The 18,004-nt window shown below is 43.3% G+C and overlaps 1 protein-coding gene across 2 annotated transcripts in view; it reads left to right on the plus strand.

Moving 5' to 3' along the window:
* CHCHD6 (coiled-coil-helix-coiled-coil-helix domain containing 6) overlaps positions 1 to 18,004 on the plus strand; it is a 101,019-nt gene that overhangs the window by 61,227 nt on the left and 21,788 nt on the right. For both annotated transcript variants that reach the window (XM_048957943.1, XM_048957944.1), the window contains one exon: positions 7,630 to 7,765. In XM_048957943.1, the coding sequence (XP_048813900.1) occupies positions 7,630 to 7,765 (136 nt within the window). The remainder of the gene's footprint in view (positions 1 to 7,629; positions 7,766 to 18,004) is intronic.

Raw genomic sequence — 18,004 nt, forward strand, 5'->3', positions numbered from 1 at the left:
TATTTTTGTAAGGATTTCTTTCAATTTTTGGAGGACTTGTTGAAATAATATTTATTTTAAAACAAACAAAAAATCCCAACCTCCCCACCTCCTTCCTCTGTGAAAGCACCATTCCTGCTGCTCTCTGGGGGGAGATGAGGAGCTGCCTAATGGGGATCTGACTCAGCAAATTGCACAACGTGCTGAGGGGGGGCACTGTGGCTTTGAAGATTATAGAGCATGTGCAAAGAAGGGGATCTTTAATAAGGTGGATGTTTAACTTCAGATCCTGCCTGAACTCTTCATGCTGGTGGCTTCATTCTCTTCTATCTCTGCATCTTCAGCAGATCGCACCCCTCTGTCAGTGCAGAACATCCTATTGGGTTCGTGCTTTTGTCCATCACCAGTGCTCCTTTGCGTAGTCTGGTGTGTAACTAAAAGGACTCAGTGCAGTGCTGAGTGACATTTGAGGAAAGTAACTGCTGTTTAAATGAGTGGCCAAGGTTTCTTTTTGAAAAGAACATTTCCTTAGCAGTCTGACATTATTACAAGATCATCTCACATAGGAAAGAATTAGTGCATGTGTCTGTCCCTCACGTCTTGTGGCTATATGAAATTAGCATAACAGATACTCAGCTGTGTAAGACTATTTTCAGGAGGGGGGGTTTGTGTACCAGAAAAGAGGGGGCCAACATTCTTTCAGCAGCCGCTTCCCCAGCAAAGCCTGACATTACAACATTATCACAACCCAAATATTCTCAGCATTGGCACTGCACTTCCTGACCTGAGTTCTTAACCAGTTTTTAGATGATGTTTTTTATCTTAAGAAAGAAAATCCCTATTCGGGTCACTTGTTGGGCTGTGTGTTGTTTTCAGATTCAGTTATTGCTTGCTATATTGCTTTTCTGCCTTGTGGGAGCTGAGCCAGCTTCCTTTCTGATTCAGAGAACTCCTTCCAGCAACAAGATTCTGACTCATTCCTGCTTGGCTTCCAGAGACCGTTTTGCTGCTAACTTTAGGCTCTTCATCTTTGCTAGTCAACTTTTAGTAGTTTGGCAAAAATGGTGCATGGCTTTGTGGGCAGGAGATCCAGTTCTGTAAACTTCTGTATCTCTTGGCAAGGCAGCCGAGAGGCTGTAGCTTTCCTTTCATCTTCCCAACTGACAGTTTCTTGTAACTCAGTATTCTACCATCGTAATCAGCAAAGAATTCACATCCATGTACTCTGAAATTATCCACTTGTGGGGAGAGATCTCTCATTATTTCACATTGCTTGCCATCTGCCATACAGAATGCTAATAGGGGTGATTAGTGATTGGGTTTGCAGGTTTGGTGGGGAGTTGCCACCCCCAGTAAGCAAAACCTATAACTCACCTCCAGTGCCTACAACTGTAGGGATGCTGCTAAGAAAGCCTGCTGAAAGTGGTAGAAACTGCATCTGTAGAAATAAATATAAACTGATGTTTTTTGGGTGGCCTATTGCTTAAATGGGGAATGGCTGCTCCATGGCTAAACCATGTAGGAGGGCAAACAGTTTGCATTGTGTTGGAGTAAAAGTAAGATACAGAGCTGGAACCTGTGCTCCATGGGTCACACAATCTCTTTGCATGAGTTTCATCAGTGAAATGGAGACACTGTTGTTGACTTCCGTGAGCGTTCCGAAATTAGGTGTATATGAAGCTCTGAAATATTACATTCCACCTCAGTCTGAATGTTTAAAGAGTTGTTTTTGTTGTTGTTGTTTCCTAAAGAAAACATGGTCAGGTTAGACTGTCTTCTCTGAAGGAATTCCAGCAGCACGGTGACAATACAAGTTGCTGTTGAGATTTGGACGTTTGCTTTAACTTGTTGTTCTCAATGATAAAATCTAATTAGTTACACAGAAGAAGATTTCAGAACAGCTTCTGGGCATCTGTGATTGGAAAGGAAGGAGTTATCTGACCTGGGAAGGACGAGGGTGCGCGAGTGCACAAATTGCAGTGGGGAATTGTGTGACAGCTTCAAACAAGCTGTCAAAAGAGGAACGGAGATTGGGAAGTGTTTGAGTGACAAATTTTTTAGGATCACAGGGTTGCGTGGAAACTGAGGTACTTCATAAATATGTATTCATTAGGCATTTCCATGGATAAGGTAGGGGGAAAGAAAAGCAGGCGACCTGCTCGTGAAGTGCAGCTGTGAAGAGGGAGAAGGAAAGAGAAAATGCTGCACTGTGCAGTAGTGTTGCAGACTGTATGAAAAGACATGGGAAGGATCCAGGAATGCAACTACCACAGTAGAAATGTGGAGGTAGTGCCCCTATTCTTAAGAAAATTGTCATGAGGTTTCACCTTTCCTTTTAATCCATGTCCTCTATGCAGTATGTTGGTCCTACAAACAGAGTATTCCATGCAGATCAGTGGCAAAGCTGTTGAGCAGTGTTTTGAATACATGAAACTGATCAGAGAGATTTCCTTTCTGATAATGTTAGTTTACTCTTGTGAGGCATGCAGCTTGTTTACACTATGCTTGGTTATGTAGCTTAAATAGCACCGATAGTTTTTTAGTAGATATTGGGATAATTTATTAGGAATCTTCCATCTCTTATTTTGCAGCTGTTTGGTGAGAGAAATGATTCTTCCCTTTCATTCAAGCCATGATATCAAGCTGACATGAGGGGTCAGGGAATCCCATAGGCAGTAGCTTTTGCTCTGTGATAGCACAGCATTCTGCGATGGAAGTTGGCTTCCTTGGCTGTTTGTTCTGTGCTGATGAGTTTGTTATATGTGAATGAAATGCTTCAATTGTGTTTAATTTTCTGCTGTAAATGTCAAGGATGCAGTAATGAGAGAGGATGGAACCTTTCTGTACGCTGTGTATTGCATCTGTCTGGAATTTTTTTTCCTGACATGTTAAAGAGGAACCATCAGAGCCAACTGCTACCCAAGGGAGCGTGCAGTTTTACAGGTCAGTTAACCACTTAGCAGTTTTGTATATGTACAGTGCAGCACACCACTTTCATGTGACCAAACATCGCTGAGCTTAGTCTGAAATACATCTGGTGTGCCCTGGATATACAACCATGCTAACCAACTATTTGACACATCTCTGATTCCTTTCCGACACAGAAACTGCTGCTGCATGCCCTGGGCTTTGCTCTCAGTGCAGCCTGTGCACCTCATTGCTGACCTCTGAGGCTGGCTGCGCTGTAGTTATGGTGGTGATTAATGTGGTTTGCTCAAGTTAGCTCTGACACTGGTTGCAGTCGAATAGTGCAGCAGAAAGTAGTTAATCTGGTTATTGGGTTCTGCAGCCCACAGGAAATTTGAGTTTGCTGCACCATTTAGGTGGCTTCTGTACTGGAGCAAGCTATTCTGAAGTTGGCTTGTACAAGAAACCTTGGGTATCTTTGGTTTTTCGCTTTGAGTAGAAGTATCTAAATGTCTAGGTTTAGATACCTTCAGTCTCTGTCCTAAGTGTTTTTTTTCAGCTTGAATGGTTTCCCAGAGTAAAAGGTAGAAAGAGAATCTTGCCTCTAATTCCATCTGGGATTGCTGTTCTACCCAGTAAAGCCAAGTGACGGCGTGGTGCTCACTGTGGATTTTGGACTAGTTTAAGGAGCTGTCAAGTCCTAAAGCTTTCAAGTTCTATCTCTTCTTGGCTAGTCTGATTTTTTTCATCAGGGTGGAAATAGTAGCAAATGCATACACATCTTCCAGCTTTCCCTCGCTTTGCAATACCAAGCCCATAATTCTCCTTCCAAAAGGGGAAGCTGTCAGCAGCAACGAGCTGGTAGCCGTTGTGCTATGTTTGAAGCCTGCCTGTGGGATCTGTGTACTGATGATACTGCCTTAAATTGGTTCTTGAAATAAGTTTGTGTGTTTGTCTTTGAGAGCCGTGTGGCTCCTTGATTAATTGATGGACATTTAGACCAGCACTCTACTCACTACTGCGGCACTTATGATGGAAATTCTGGAAGAACCTTGCTTTAACCTCCCAGATGCTCAGCACTTCTTCATGGGGTTTATATCCACATAGAAGTGAATTTGCCAAGACAAATGAATGCACTTATTGACTGGAGCAGCCGTTACCTGCTGCTGTTGAACAGTTAGGAGAGGGTTAAGAAGAAAACCTCTTCTGAGCCACTAGATTGGCCCTGACTAAGATGAATGTCTAATTCACTCCCAGCGTCCTTACTGCTGCCAGTAATAAAAAGCTTGCTTCACATATTCACCCCACTGCAGACGTTTCTCTTAAATTAAATATAAAGAGGACATATAATAGCACGATTCCACACCAAGCCAATATTATCAGATTGATGTCAGCAGTGATAATAGAAGAAGGATAAGTTGATGAGATTTCATTTGTTAAATAAAGTAAAGGGAATACGCAGTGATAGAGAGGATTTGGTAACTCTCGCTGTGTCAAAATGCAGCAAGATCACATTCGTTCCGTCTTACCTCAAGGGATGGCAGGGAGAAGGATGCCCTTTGTTTCATTTTAAGAAAACCTATCCCTTCTTTTCCAGCCAAAGACCTGATTTTAGATCCTTCAGTGGGAGAGGGAGAAGAAAATCTGAAATTGTGGCTTTTGTGCATACGTAGCCTTCTGTCCCATTGCACAGCAGAGAAGCTGAGGATTTTCTCCACTGTGGCTGGGGAGGCACTGCTAATGAGTTTTATTTCTAGATTAATCCTTTTTTCCCCCACTTGTAATCTTTTCTCCTTTCCTCTTCCTTGCTTGTGTATTATTGTTTTAATCTTTCATATTTCGTATGCCCTGCATTTATATCTGGGGTGTTGTCAGAGCTCAACTCCTCTAGTTCCTTGTCTGTGGGTGTTTTCCTAGCCTTCCTGTTTAGACCTTTTTCTTCCCCCCCCCTGTTTTTTAGCTGCTGTAAATGAGCCTCCTGCATCTGTTTTTGTAATAGCAGTAGCAATTGCAGTGCGTTTTATTTTAGACAGAGGCTAATTGCCTACCTTTCTTGGTGGTAGCATATTATGCTTAAAACTGTGACCCATTTTAGAAGAAAGGTCAAAGCTTACTGTTCTTCTGCTCTTTCTGCATTCAGACCTCATTCCTTCTCCACCATGTTCTTTCCCCTTCAGTGTGTAAAGCATTCCCCTCCAGCAGCAAAGCATTTACCAAGAGCAGTGTCCAGAAGACGATTTTTTCCTGAAGGTTGAGTACTGCCTATAGCCTTGTGCTGGGCTGAGGTTGGAGGGGTGTAGCTGACAAAGCTCTCCCTCCTTTGGAAATTCAGTGTACCGCTGCCCTCAGCCAAGGTGTGCTCCATTGGACTTGGGTTCCTGCAGTGTGCAGGATGTGCTCCCTTGGGCTGGGCTCACGTTTCCTGTCATTTCACAGGTCACACCATGCCGTGGGCTGCAGGGACGCTCCTCTGAGCAGCACTGCCTTCCTGCTCCAAAGTGAGATGTCATCCTGTGTGGGATTTAGCTGGTTTTGTTGAATTTCCAGTTCATTTGTGGATGCGCTCATAAATGGATTTGTGGGATTTGTGTTGATAATTACGTCAGCTGATTTTGTGCTATGTTGACTAGATTCTCTAAATCTCTTTTGAGAAGGTGGTACCACTGATGCATAGCTGGAGTTTCTCCATTATACTTGTGTCGTGTAGTTTGGTTCCAGTGAATTCAGACCATGCTGTGACACGTTCTGCCTTTTCCCTCCCCCAGCCCTCTGCCTGAAAATTACAAAATGCCCTTCAGTTTAACATGGCTGAGTTGGAAAAACCTAATTTTAAAAGTCTTAACTTCTTCAATGAATTGAGGGATTTGATGGTATTTCCTGACCTGGTATTGTTTGGTATCGTTTCTACAGTCTCACTGATTTGATTAGAGTGATATTAAAGTTAGTGACAAAGCAAAATGCCGATATTATGAGTTTTTGATGCTCTCTCTGGTTTCTTTTCCAAAATTTGAAGATTTTTTTTGGAATATGGATTTTTCAGAGGCTTTAAAGGTAATTTGCTATGGAACACAGAAATTACTAATGCATGCTCACCTCTGGGGACTGCATACAAAACAAGTTTCTTCTACAAGCTGTAGGGTTAGAGAAGACGGGGGAAAGAAGTTTGTGTTGTATTTTGGTGGCTTTCTGATCCAAGTGTTTCTAAGCTTGGCTGTCGCATTGTTGCTAGAATCAATAGGATCCTTGGAGTTGGAAGGGACCTTCAAAGGCCATCTAGTCCAAGTCCCCTGCAATGAACAGGGACACGCACAGCTAGATCAAGTTGCCCAGGGCCTGATCCAGCCTTGCCTCAAAAGCCTGCAGGAATGGGATGTGAACCACATTGCTGGGCAGTTGTTCCACTGCCTGCTCATTTGTACGTTGCAGAGTACGACTGAGGGCAGAGGTTTTGTTTGGAGTATGTCTCAACCAAAATATCTTGAGGAAGTGATGGCGTTGCTGATTTTCTTTTGTCCTTTCTACTTGCCTTCCTGAGTGCCTTACCAAAATGAACGTGATTTGGAAATTCCTATTTGTGGTCTCCAAAACGCTTTCGGATGATCTGGCTTCATGATGTCACGTTTCTTAGAAATCTCTCACCTGAGAGAGAATGAAAGCTGTCCAGGAATAGGTCACGTTTTCTTTGTACCTGGTTGGGAAACCCTATTGCTTGAACGAGTGACTGTTGTTACTGTGGAAATGAATGTAGCACAGTATAGCATTTGTGCCTCCCCATAACATCAGGTGCTTTGGAAAGAAGAGGTGCATTTGATCTTTTAGCACAGATCTCTTTAAGCATGCTGAGGCAGAGAATGCAAGGAATTAAGTGGATTTATGATTTAGAAGGCAGTGTCTTAGTGCTGCTACTCCTCAGCACATGTTCTCTGCTGAAATGTACTGTGGCAATTGTGCTGCAAATTCCTGCAATTTGTGCTTGCCTGTCTGTGCAGCTGATGACACTGCTGTTACTGTGCTTGTGCCATTGTAGCTCGGATTATTTTACAATGACCTTCCTGTTATTGGTACTGCTGCTGAAGATGTGCCATATGTACCCATGCACATGATAGTCTGAGAACATCATCTGTAATTGTTCATGAGTAGCTGTCAGTGCTGCTTGTGGGATGTGAGTACTAATTGCTTCAGAAATACAAAGAAGCAGATACCTGGTCTTGATATTATTCCCTTTTCTGTTTTGTTTAGTTACTAGGAGAACTACAGTACTCACAACCATGCTGGATATATATATTTTTGATGTTTAAATAGATGAGAATTCAGTAGGTAGAGGTAGCTCATTCAATGAGCCCATTCAGTTCCTTGTCAGCCTGTTATAGATCTGGTGCTGGCCCAGACAGAATTCCTGACTTTTATCAAAGATTTCCAGTGTGACTTGGAGAAATCACTGAACCTCTTGGAATTGATTCTTCTTAACTGTGGGGGAGACATGGTATTTTATCTATGGGTAAAACTAAAAGCCTCCCATACTGACCTAGTAAGAATACATTCCATCTTTCTGCTTAGTACTCTGGATTTTTCAGCTGGAAGACATCATTTAACCCACTTTGGTGATTGCTGCTCCTCCTGGTTTCTTTATTTTTTTAGGGCTAAGTGACTCCAACACAAGATTAGTGTGTGCCACTAGTCAAGTGGTAGACAGTGGCTGAAAACTCCCCTTTGCACATCTTTCTGTTCTCGTTTTGCCCACAGGAGGAGGAACGTTGATCCTGTCTGTGCAAGTCTGCAGTCTGAAATTCTGAAGTGCTATCAAGAAAACCAACGTGAAGTGCTCAAATGCTCGGAGCTGGCTAAGGAGTATCAGCGCTGCGTTAGTGCGGCTCAGAAGGTAATAAAAGCTTCCCTGTTATACTTGCTGGCTTTGCTGACTGTTCTGCGTAGTGTTTTCTTCTGGGAAATATCTCTGGGATCTGTGGTATCTCCCAGGTAAGATGGGGTGTTTATAGGAGACAAGTTTTCCTCAGGATGTACTTTTGTCTATTTGCATTGATCCAGTGCTGCCCAGTCTCACTGTGGTATGTCCCAGCTTCCTTCCCACCAGTGCCCCTATGGTGCTGAGCTGCCCCCAGAGCAGTAGTGTGGATACTCCTCAGCTTCAAAATCAGTCATCCCACGTTTCACCTTCTTGGATGCTGTGTTCTGCAAATGGTAGTTACATCTATTTGCCAATATTAGCGACATTTTGGGCATTTCTGCTTCCATTATGGGATCTCAAAATTATCAGTCTTGCTTTTTTTTTCATGGCTGCACTTGTTAAGTAGCAAAGCTACTTAATTCTTGAGGGACCTGCATACCTCTAAAAGGTGTTTGTGTTGTGCAGAGGTTCAACAAGCTGTTATGGCTCTGCCTCCAGAGATGCAGAGCACTCCTAGCTTCTTTTGATTCCTTAGGACAGTGAGTGCTGAGCACCTTGGAAGAATCTGTGACTTTGAAAGCAGGCTAAGGAGAAAGGAAAAAGGAAGCGTTTGGATATCACAACTAGGATATGGTCTTGGGAAATGTGTGATAAGACATACAGTGATGTCTAGAGTGTAAAAGATGTTGTTCCTCACGTGAGAATTCAGTGGGTCAGATGTCCCTCGAGGGCAGACTTCTTTTTTTGGTTATAAAATAAAATCTCTAATGGGTCTCGAGACTATAGTAGGGTGGGTTTGTGGAAGGGATGGAGCCTTCTGGGAGCAGAAAACTGAGACTCTTCTCTTGGGATTATTAATGTGAAAGCAGAGGGTGGGGGGAGGTGGAGATTTCATAGAAGCAGTCTTTCTCTGTTGCATTAGCATTGTGCTGTATGCCTGATTTAAGTATAACATGAAACAAGCTGCCAGCCGGCTCCCAGAAGAAGCCCGACAGAAGGAGATGGGAAAATTGTCAGGATATATTAGACCAAATGTTGTTGCTACTCCTGGTGGAATTTTTTTCCTTCCTGTTTACAAAGAAGGTCTTTGTATGTCTGCAAATCAGCAAGGTTAAAGCTGCCAGGGAAAGGGCTTTTCTCTGATATCTTTAAAGTCCCCAGCTCCCAAAACATGTGGTTTCTTTTTCTTTCTTAGCTCTAAGGTGAAGCAGTGCCTTTGCTGCTGCACAATCCGTGCCCTCTGTTGCTGTGTGCAGTGCCGGTGCATCCGCTGCCAGCCTCTGCTACCTGACGCTTCCTCCTTACCTCCTGTAAATCAGGCTCACAGCCTTTTTGGTGGAGTATATCTTTAGCAAATGCATTTACCAATACATCTTTATTGCATGCAGTGCGGGCGGAATGTGATTACCAAAGAAGACAGATTGCATTAAACTTCAGCATATTTGCAAGCTGCGGCTCCAAGCCGCCTGAGGAAGGGGCTGGGATGCTGCCAGCCCTGAGCCCCAGCCCAGCATTATTAAAGAGTAAATGGGAAGCTAAATGACTGGTAACAGCAGAGGGCAGTGAAAGATCCTATTAACTTGGAGCTTGCTTAGATTTGTGTAGTGTGGGTTTTTCTTGGTATGTATTTTTAAAAACCAAAGAACTTGGAGAGGTGGCCTGAGTTTCCAGAGTGTTCAGAGAATTTTTTTTCCCCATTCTTTTGGTAAGTTCTCAGAAGAAGCAGTGCATAGGACATGAACTTGCTGTGGGTGATGGCAGTGTGCGTGAATCTCCTTGCTGTGCTTTCAGAAGGGGGAAGAGACATTGAGGCACAGGTAGCTGAACCTTGCAGCTGGATACAGGCACGAGAGGGTTCTGCAAGTGCAAACCCAAATCAGATGTGTGCAAGGCAGAACATCCTGTATTTTCTCTTATCCGAGGACAGCTCAAGCCCTGACAATTTGCCTCGATGCTCTTATTGCTTCCTCTGGCTCCTGAGATATATATGTAGCAATCACAAGCTGTTGTGCTTTTTCCTGGACTGTAAAACTCCCTCCTCCCTTTGCTATTTAAGCTGTTATTTTTCTTTAAGTTTAAATTAGCAGCAGCATCTACCAAATGGTTTTTCGTCTCACGCATTCCTCATTTGGGTTGGAGGAATGTGGGAAAGAGGGGTCACAATCCCTTGATTTCTTGGTTATTTTTTTCTTTTAAACAGAATTTGTTTGCTATTACAGAAAGATGTTATATTCAAAGCTGGATGTGGGACTTCAGCTCGCTGGTACGCTGGTGATTTGTTCTGCTTTATACTAAAGATTTTATAAGGCTTGGTGAATATTCTTTAATGAAGCATCTGGTTCTCTACAAGTTCTTCTTGATGGCTGGTAAAATGTCTGCAAGGCATGGATACATTAGGCTCAGAAAGCAAGCTCTAGATTTCTAGGCTAAAATTACAGCTTATAGTGGATGACTGTAATTCCTTGCATCTTCCCCCTTACCGTGTTGCTTTGAGACCATTCCTTTGGGCACCCATTTCCCTTTGCCTGTTGCTGTGCACATTTCTCATCCAGGAGGTGAGATACAATCTCAATTACCTCTGCCCCACAGAAATGTATCAGGTAATAATTTCTGAAATTTGGAAATCTTATTTTTTGCTCTCCTTTCCTGTATAGGCCCTCCTGCTGGAGCAGGTTGCTGTACTGCATGATAGAGGTGTAATTGCTGTTACTACTTTTGTATGTTTTCTGCTTGTCAGGGGGCAGAAATAGGCAGTACAGGAGCATGGTGCATCACACCCTAGAACAGTACTCTAAAGGAGGCCAGTGGAATTGCCACCTATGAGTGACTATTCTACTGCTTAGGCACACCAAAGCCATCAACTCCAACTTTTGGTGCCTATAGTTGGATGTTATTGGAGTGATCCTCTTCTAGTTGCTCATCTGCTCACAGCATTCCCTATCTAGCATGCTTACTAGCTTTGCTGTTTATTTGTTCTGAATGTTAAGTTTTGTTTGTGTTCTCATGGGTTCTGGCTTGCTCCCTGCTACCTGAACTTTGCTTATGTCTAAGCCCTCTGACATCAGGGCATGTTGCTGTAATGCCTCCTGTTCAATTTAGGAGTGTTTTATCTTTTCTGGTGGTCTGTTTCTGTGGCTCTGCAGAACTTCGGCAAGCATAAGAATTGCTGGTTTTAAATCTAATAAAAGCTGGGATAATGGGACAGCTGCGGGAGGGGCAGTTCCCATTGTGTCCTTTAAAATTGCCTGTAGTTTATTGACCACAAGTTTCACCGAGAGCTACTGCTGCCGTTAGATAATGAGAATTGAAAATTGCTGCTGCTGTTTCCCCGAGGTTTTATCTCATGCCAATGAGAGGAGGGTGTGGAAGGAAAAGGAGAGTGGGTAGTGGAAATCTGTGCAATTTCTTTTTTTTGGACCCCGATAGAAAAGAGAAATCATTTTTTTTGGAAGCGTAGGTCCTGCTGCTGAATTGCTTTCCTGCCCTGCAAATGTGCACTCATGTGCAAGTTCTGTTAGGATCTCTGTGACCTTCTTTGCTTCCTCTACGTCCTGTTCACACCAGTGGGTGAATCTGAGTTTCCATAGCATTTTGGATGGTTAATCTGTTATGTAACTGGCATTTATGTGAGGGAATCTCTGACCAGCTGCCACCTGAAAAATGTGGCCTTTGGTAACCACATATTGACATGATTCAAGATTGTGAACAGTGCTGCTTCTTACAGTTGTGTGCAAACAAATGCCTGCTGCATCCCTGTTCTTCCGAGCATTCTCTTAATGCCTCTAGGAGCTCTTCTTTCACAGAGGGACCAAGGTGACATTTTTGTGCTCTAGCTGCTGGCCAAACCAAGTTACAAAGAGCTGCATACCAGACACACGTATTCCCTTGTCAGTAGGAAGTGCATACACTGAGCTAGGAGCCATTCATAATTCTGCGCCTTTTCTCTCTGTTCTACATCCAGCTCCTCACGAGTCTGCTATTCATAACAGACAAAGGTAAGCCTATTTCTATCAAGGCTTTAGGGCTTGTCTGCATAAGGAAATTACAATGCAATAAACTGGTGAGTGAGTTTATTGTATAGCAACTTCTCTGTATGTGAACATACTTGGTTTGTAATGGAAGCACAGGGAAAATTCACTCATTTGCTGTGAGTCACTCTGCTATGCAAACAAGCCCTGGCAAAACACAAACTAGATTCCAGCAGACGTAGATGTCTAACATAACCTTGAGTCTACCACATTCTCTTTTATCCTTGACTCTAATAAAAAAGTGTAGTCAATTTACTGCTCCTACTTTTGACTGATCTCTATGGAAGCCCATTTCCCATTCAACACACAGCAGAGCATTGCGACTCTGCCTGAAGTTTACCTCTGATTTGTGAGCAGTGACCTATATTGCCATAGCTGAGAAGATGCAGCTGATAGTCACGCAGTGTCCCTTCCTGATGGAACAGCTTCACTCAAGCATTTGGATCCTGAAGGAGCCTGGCCTGCTGTGAGCTGTTGTTTCCCCGACCTGAATATTTCTGCCAAAGCTAATCAGCTCCAGGAGACACAGGGAGCCATGGACTGTATTGCAGGTAGCTCAGATCATCTTTAGCTTCTTGTTATGGAATTGTTTCCATCCTGATGGACTGCAGAATGCTTTATAGACTTGTTGATGTACCTACTGGGGTAGGGAACTGCTGGGAGCCTCCCTGTCTGGAGGAACTGTAACCAGGTACAGTGACAAGAAATGCTAGCGTTCTGCTTCCCTCACTGACACTCTGCAGATCTAAATCTGAGCAATTGAAGCCTTGTAGAGAAGATATATATCACAAGGTATGCTACTTGAAATACAGTATATCTAACTTGGAAGGCTTTAGGGTTGTTTGAGCTTTCTGAAATTCAGCTTTGTGGTTGGAGATAAATCTGTGTATTTGGTATCTGGAACGTGATATCCTAGCCGTACCCTCAGCCAGGTATGTGCCTGCCCTGCCGTTCGTCTCGCTGTCCTTGTTCAAAGCAAACGTATCTGTAAAGTGTTTTTCTCGCTTTCTCAGTAAAGTCAATTCTCTTTTTTTAATCTTTCTCTCTTCCAACCTTTATTTGTCCAAATGCTGTGGTGATAACACTATCGGAGGAGTTTATGACTCAATAAATGGCCCCCACAAGGGAATCAGTGGAGAGGCCGCAAGCTGCAGGCAGCTGCTGTTTATTTAGTCGTAAAGGCAGAGCAGAGCAGCACTGGATTCATTGTACCCAGGCATTTCCTGACCTGTTATTTGCAAAGGTGAAAATGATCCATATTTTGCTCCTATTTATAAAGGATGGAAACAGTTATTGTTTAGATAGGTTTTTTAAGATGGCAGTTCTTGGTTCTGTTGGGTCTTTAGTCCTTGCACAACATTTCTGATTCCTAAGAGTTCATCAGTAGATAAACTAAAAATATAGAGCTGCCTGAAAGGATGTAAAGCGCCATCTTAATATATGAGGCATGTCCCAGAGTAAAATGCTGGCCTACTTAAAATGGAAATGGCTGCTGCATATACCCAGTATTCATGAAACTGGAGGCGTAAGTTCTTTATTTGCTCTGTATCTCAGCACTTCACAGAGCCCTGATGTTCCCCACAGCCTGGCAAATCGTCAACACTTATTAACCCAACTACCTTTCTGACTCTGCTGTTTGTGGTCCATGTATTACGTAAAGCCCAAACATAGGACATTCTGGAATTTGCCATTTTCAAAGGAAGCAATGGCATAAATAAGCTTAAAACTTTCTTTTGCCCAACTTACTGTGCTTCAAGACTTCTCTTCTAGAGAGATTTAGTCAAGAGCAAAGGAACATGAAGGCAATGAAGTTCTTGTGGCCATTGCCTAGTCTAGAAGGAAGGCATCCTGCCCTCACTTCTCCAAAACAATCTGTTGTCACAACCTAACTCACAGTCCATGTGTATTTATTTTTGGCTTTCTATTTTTTGCTTGCTTGGACATTTTTTTTTTTGACATTGTTACAGTGAGGCAGAATTGCCTTTGGGTTTAATTTCTCGCTTAATGACTCTAATCTCAGATATACTTAAAGGTAAAATTAGTCTAAACGTGGATATTTTACAGATGATTTTGAAGACGTTGTTGTTAAAGGAGGAAAAGAAGTCCATTTCTGAAGTTGGACTGTATGGCGTTTTGTTACCTTGAAAACGTGGTCTGTGCTGCAGCTCCTTTTGATTTAAAACTTGGTTTGCCTGAACCTGTTTAAAAGCAGCCTGAAAAATACAAGGTAATAAAAGTGCTATGGGAGCTCAGCAGTCAGGAGCAAGATGTGTCTGACTTTGTGATGTGGTCTTTGAGTGGGTGGATCTGAATGGGTTCATTTGAAGTTTGGTATCAAAATTTCAAGTAAAATTGGGCCAAGCACTATCAGGACAGGAATGTGTTTCTCTGATATTCTGTCTTTTGAAATTATTTCTTTATTAGCTTAAATAATGAGATCTACATGGATATACTTTATCTAACAAGTCTCCTGAAGTCTTTGCTCTCTGTGTGGTGTGCTAGGCAGTATGTTCCCAAGAGCTGTAGCTTGCTTGCAGCCAGGTTTATCTACGATGGGAAATAGTTGCTTGGGGGTGAGAGTGTGTTGTGATACATCATGCTGCTTTAATGCCAGACTTTTTCACAAAAGATTTGTAGCACAGTGTTGGCAAGTTGAAAGTGGAAATTCTTACTCAGATTAATTCTGTGAGACTGATGACCAAGCACTCCTGGACAGAAGGCAGTTGATTTCCAATTTTTAACCGACGTGTTTTGCTGCTGAAGTTAGATTGAAACAGATCCACAGAAATTGCTGTCGATAGCAACTGCTGGTTAGAAGCACAAGGTCAGTGGTCAAATGCCTTCTGACTCCCAAGAAGTTCCAAAATAGCCTTGACTTCCATAACTTCAGTGCTAATGATAGGTCCATTCTCTGTCAACTTGGCTATAACTTGGGAAATAGTATCTGGGATGCCAAAGTCTTCATGACAAACTGGGGAAACGGAAGATTTGTTGTTTGTTCTTGGTCTTGCTCTGTGCAGGATGGCTTCCTGCTGCAACACTTTGTCGTTTTCACACACCATCCATCAGCTGTTTTATCAGCAGGTCTTGGGGCTGAATACCTTGAGGACTAAGAAGATTTAATGCCTTCAACACCCAGCTGAACCTGTCTGTAGGTGGTATGGAGGGGTTTATTCCTTTGGCACTGGCCCTAATCAAGTAGAAGGTGAGCAAGACTGCTCCATCTTGCCCTTCTTTGCAGTGCCCCGGAGACCTTGGGAAGCTGATGGGCAGCACATGAGCCCTTGTATTAGTAGGAAACCAATCTGTTTTTCATCAGACCTGTGGCACATTGGAGGAGGGAGCCTGGGGAAGTTATCCTGATGCTGCTTCCTTGGTATGTTCCATCCACAGACCATCTCTATCCAAAACTATGGAACACTTGTATTACAAAATCTACATTGTGTAGGGAGAGTTCTTTTGGAGCCAGGCCTGTATGTGCTGTGGTTTTCATCCCTTTATGACACTGTCTTTCTGTCCAGCAGATCTCCTTACCTGGTGGTATTCTGTATTTTCTGAATGAGGGCCTCTATAGGAGGCTTTAAGAGCTGGTGAAAGGCTCTTACAGCCCACCCTCAGCATTCCCAGAAGCTGTCCAGGCAGCCAACACCTGTTTCAATTAGAATTACTTGCCTTTGTAGTATGAGGGAAGGAGACGTTGTAGTCCTGAGTTAGTCTGTTGTTGCAACATCCTGCCTGAAGTTGTTTCTGAAGCTGGAAATGCGTGCTGCTCGACTGTGGTAAGCCTGAATGTATGCAGAAATGCAGGCGGAATTATTCTGACAGTGTGTTGGCTCTTTGTCCCTGCTGAATGCCTGTTTGTCCTGTGTAAGTGGATTTCGGGATCAGCCAACCTCCAGCTCTGAATTAGTCTAATAAGGTATGGAGGGGAGGGTTTAAAGGTCATTTTGCAAGCAGCTGGCTCCCTGCATATATTAGGGGGAATGATTCTTAAAATAATGCGATTGGAAAGCTGTTGATTTAGCTTTTCAAATACCTGTGGTCTGTAAAATCTCAGCTCTTCTCCCTCTGTCCTTCAAGCTCTCTGCTTGCCCTCTGCCTGCTTATCTCTCTGTCGTTTCTGATTACCTCTACCTACCTGCCTCTGCTTTCTCTCCCTCTCAGTTTATCAGTCCGCGTTTGCTGCCCACAAGGACTGGGCTTATTCTTCTGAGCAGATCATCTGTTGGGTTACTTCACAGAGCAGTGTAACAGAAAGATAAGGGTTACTTGGTTCAGTCTGTTAGTAAAGCATTATTGCATTGTTCCTTTATGCGGGGACTGGGAGCTCTGAACATCCACTCCATCTGCAGCCTTTGTGTGTGCTGCAGGTACCTCGTTCTCTTCTGAGAATTAATTGGACGTCGGTTTGAAGAAGACCATGATATCTTTTATTTTTTAACTCTTGATCAGGTTAGAGTGCGCACAGATCATTTCAGCTTGCTCTCTGCAGGCAGTTTCAATCTGTTTCAATCTGCTCTAAATGTTTCATATAGAAATAGAGAATAACTTTCTTTTAGTTATTGGAATCTCTGGATTCCTTTTTGAGTTTGCCAACAAGGGTGATCCCAAGCATTCTGGTGGTTGTTACACAGTGGACATGTTCCCCTAGGCCATATAGCAGAAGCAGATGAAAGCTTTTGTCTTAAGTAGTGCTAGAGGTGGCTTATTTAGGATTATCATCCTTTTAACAAGCTCCATAATATTTCTGGGCCGTAGGTTTCTGGCAGTACCATTTGACTTCCTGTGATAACAGTCATGCATCATCTCTTAGTACCAAGCCTAAGTGTGTGTGAGAGTATCCTGAGGCTCAAAAATTCTTAAGTCTTGTTAGAAGTGCAAAGCCACGGAAAAATGCATCGGATGCAGTGATTCAGATGGGATTCTTCCCAGCTGTGTGCAGCAGGATCTGCTACGATAAAGACACTGTGAGAGGACTGGGGTGCAATAGAGGAGCTTTCATGGAGAGCTTGTGCTATGCCAGTGGCCACTGTAATGCTGTGCAAAGCCAAGCTTACAGCATTTGGATGGGCTCCAAATTGATCTCTCTGGAGCAGAAACAGGTCTGTTGCTGAGGACAGACCAGGTGTAATGTTCCCATAAATTCCCCACTTTGTAGCCTTTACCAAAAGTCTCCTGCACCTAGGGGCACTGTTTTGTTCAAGAGGAATAAGCATTTTAGAAGCTATTAAATGAGAACCTCGTATTCTGTTCCAGCTTTGTGCTGTTGTGAGGATTGTGTGCATGCAAAGCTATGGCATGAACTTGAGATCTCATGTTCCTTGTTTAATGCAGTGTCAAATTTGTGCTGACTGGGAGATGAACAAGAGGGATCTTGGGTGTCTGAGATGGTTCCTGGTGCTTTATTTTGCTGAGCTTTGACATTTGCTGCAGTAGAGCCCCATAAAATGCAGGGAAGTCTTTCTGGTCATGTAGGTGCATTAGCAGCTTTCTTGCACTGATGGATTAAAGCCAGGCTGCGTTCAGTAAATGTGGATAAATTAAAAAAAAAAAAAAAAAAAAAAAAAAGTGAGATTGTGTGCAGTGATCCTAGGTCTCCTTTCTCCAGCTGCCACCTTCTGCCTGTTTGCTGGGAACCTTTGCACAGGCAAACGGCTTTGCTTGAGAGAGCAGGCTATGTGCTATTTCTGACATAGCCAAAGGTGGCTGATGCAAAGCCAAAGGAGAGCTTCTCTCCCAGGGACTGAAATGTCAACAAAGATGTTCTGCATTACAGGGCCCTGACTTGCTTTTGTATAAAAGCTGAACAGATGTTGGAAGGTCAGGAGCTTTGCTGTATACAGAGCAGCCCCCAGAGAGCAGGGCAGAGCCTGTTCAAGTGTCACAGGTAACGTTCTGGGTTTAATGTGCCAGCACTTCCCCGTGATGTATGGCTAGTTGGCTGCTTCCCTGCAGCCCTGTCAGGGTTTTTATCCCAACTTAAGGAAACAGGACTCAAATAACCATGTCGTGTGCTTGTAACCGTGGTTCCTGTCCTGCTCTCTGCCTGCTCTGATTCCGCTGGCAGGTTGCAATGGTATTCCTCAGAGGTATGGTGGCTCTGAAGTAATAAGTTCCTGTATACCTTGTGAAAGCAGGCAATTAGGTGTAGGAAAGGGACCCCAGTGGTGCTTGTGCAGAGGGA

The sequence above is a fragment of the Lagopus muta genome, chromosome 11 (assembly GCF_023343835.1).
Source record: "Lagopus muta isolate bLagMut1 chromosome 11, bLagMut1 primary, whole genome shotgun sequence".
Lineage (NCBI taxonomy): Eukaryota > Metazoa > Chordata > Aves > Galliformes > Phasianidae > Lagopus > Lagopus muta.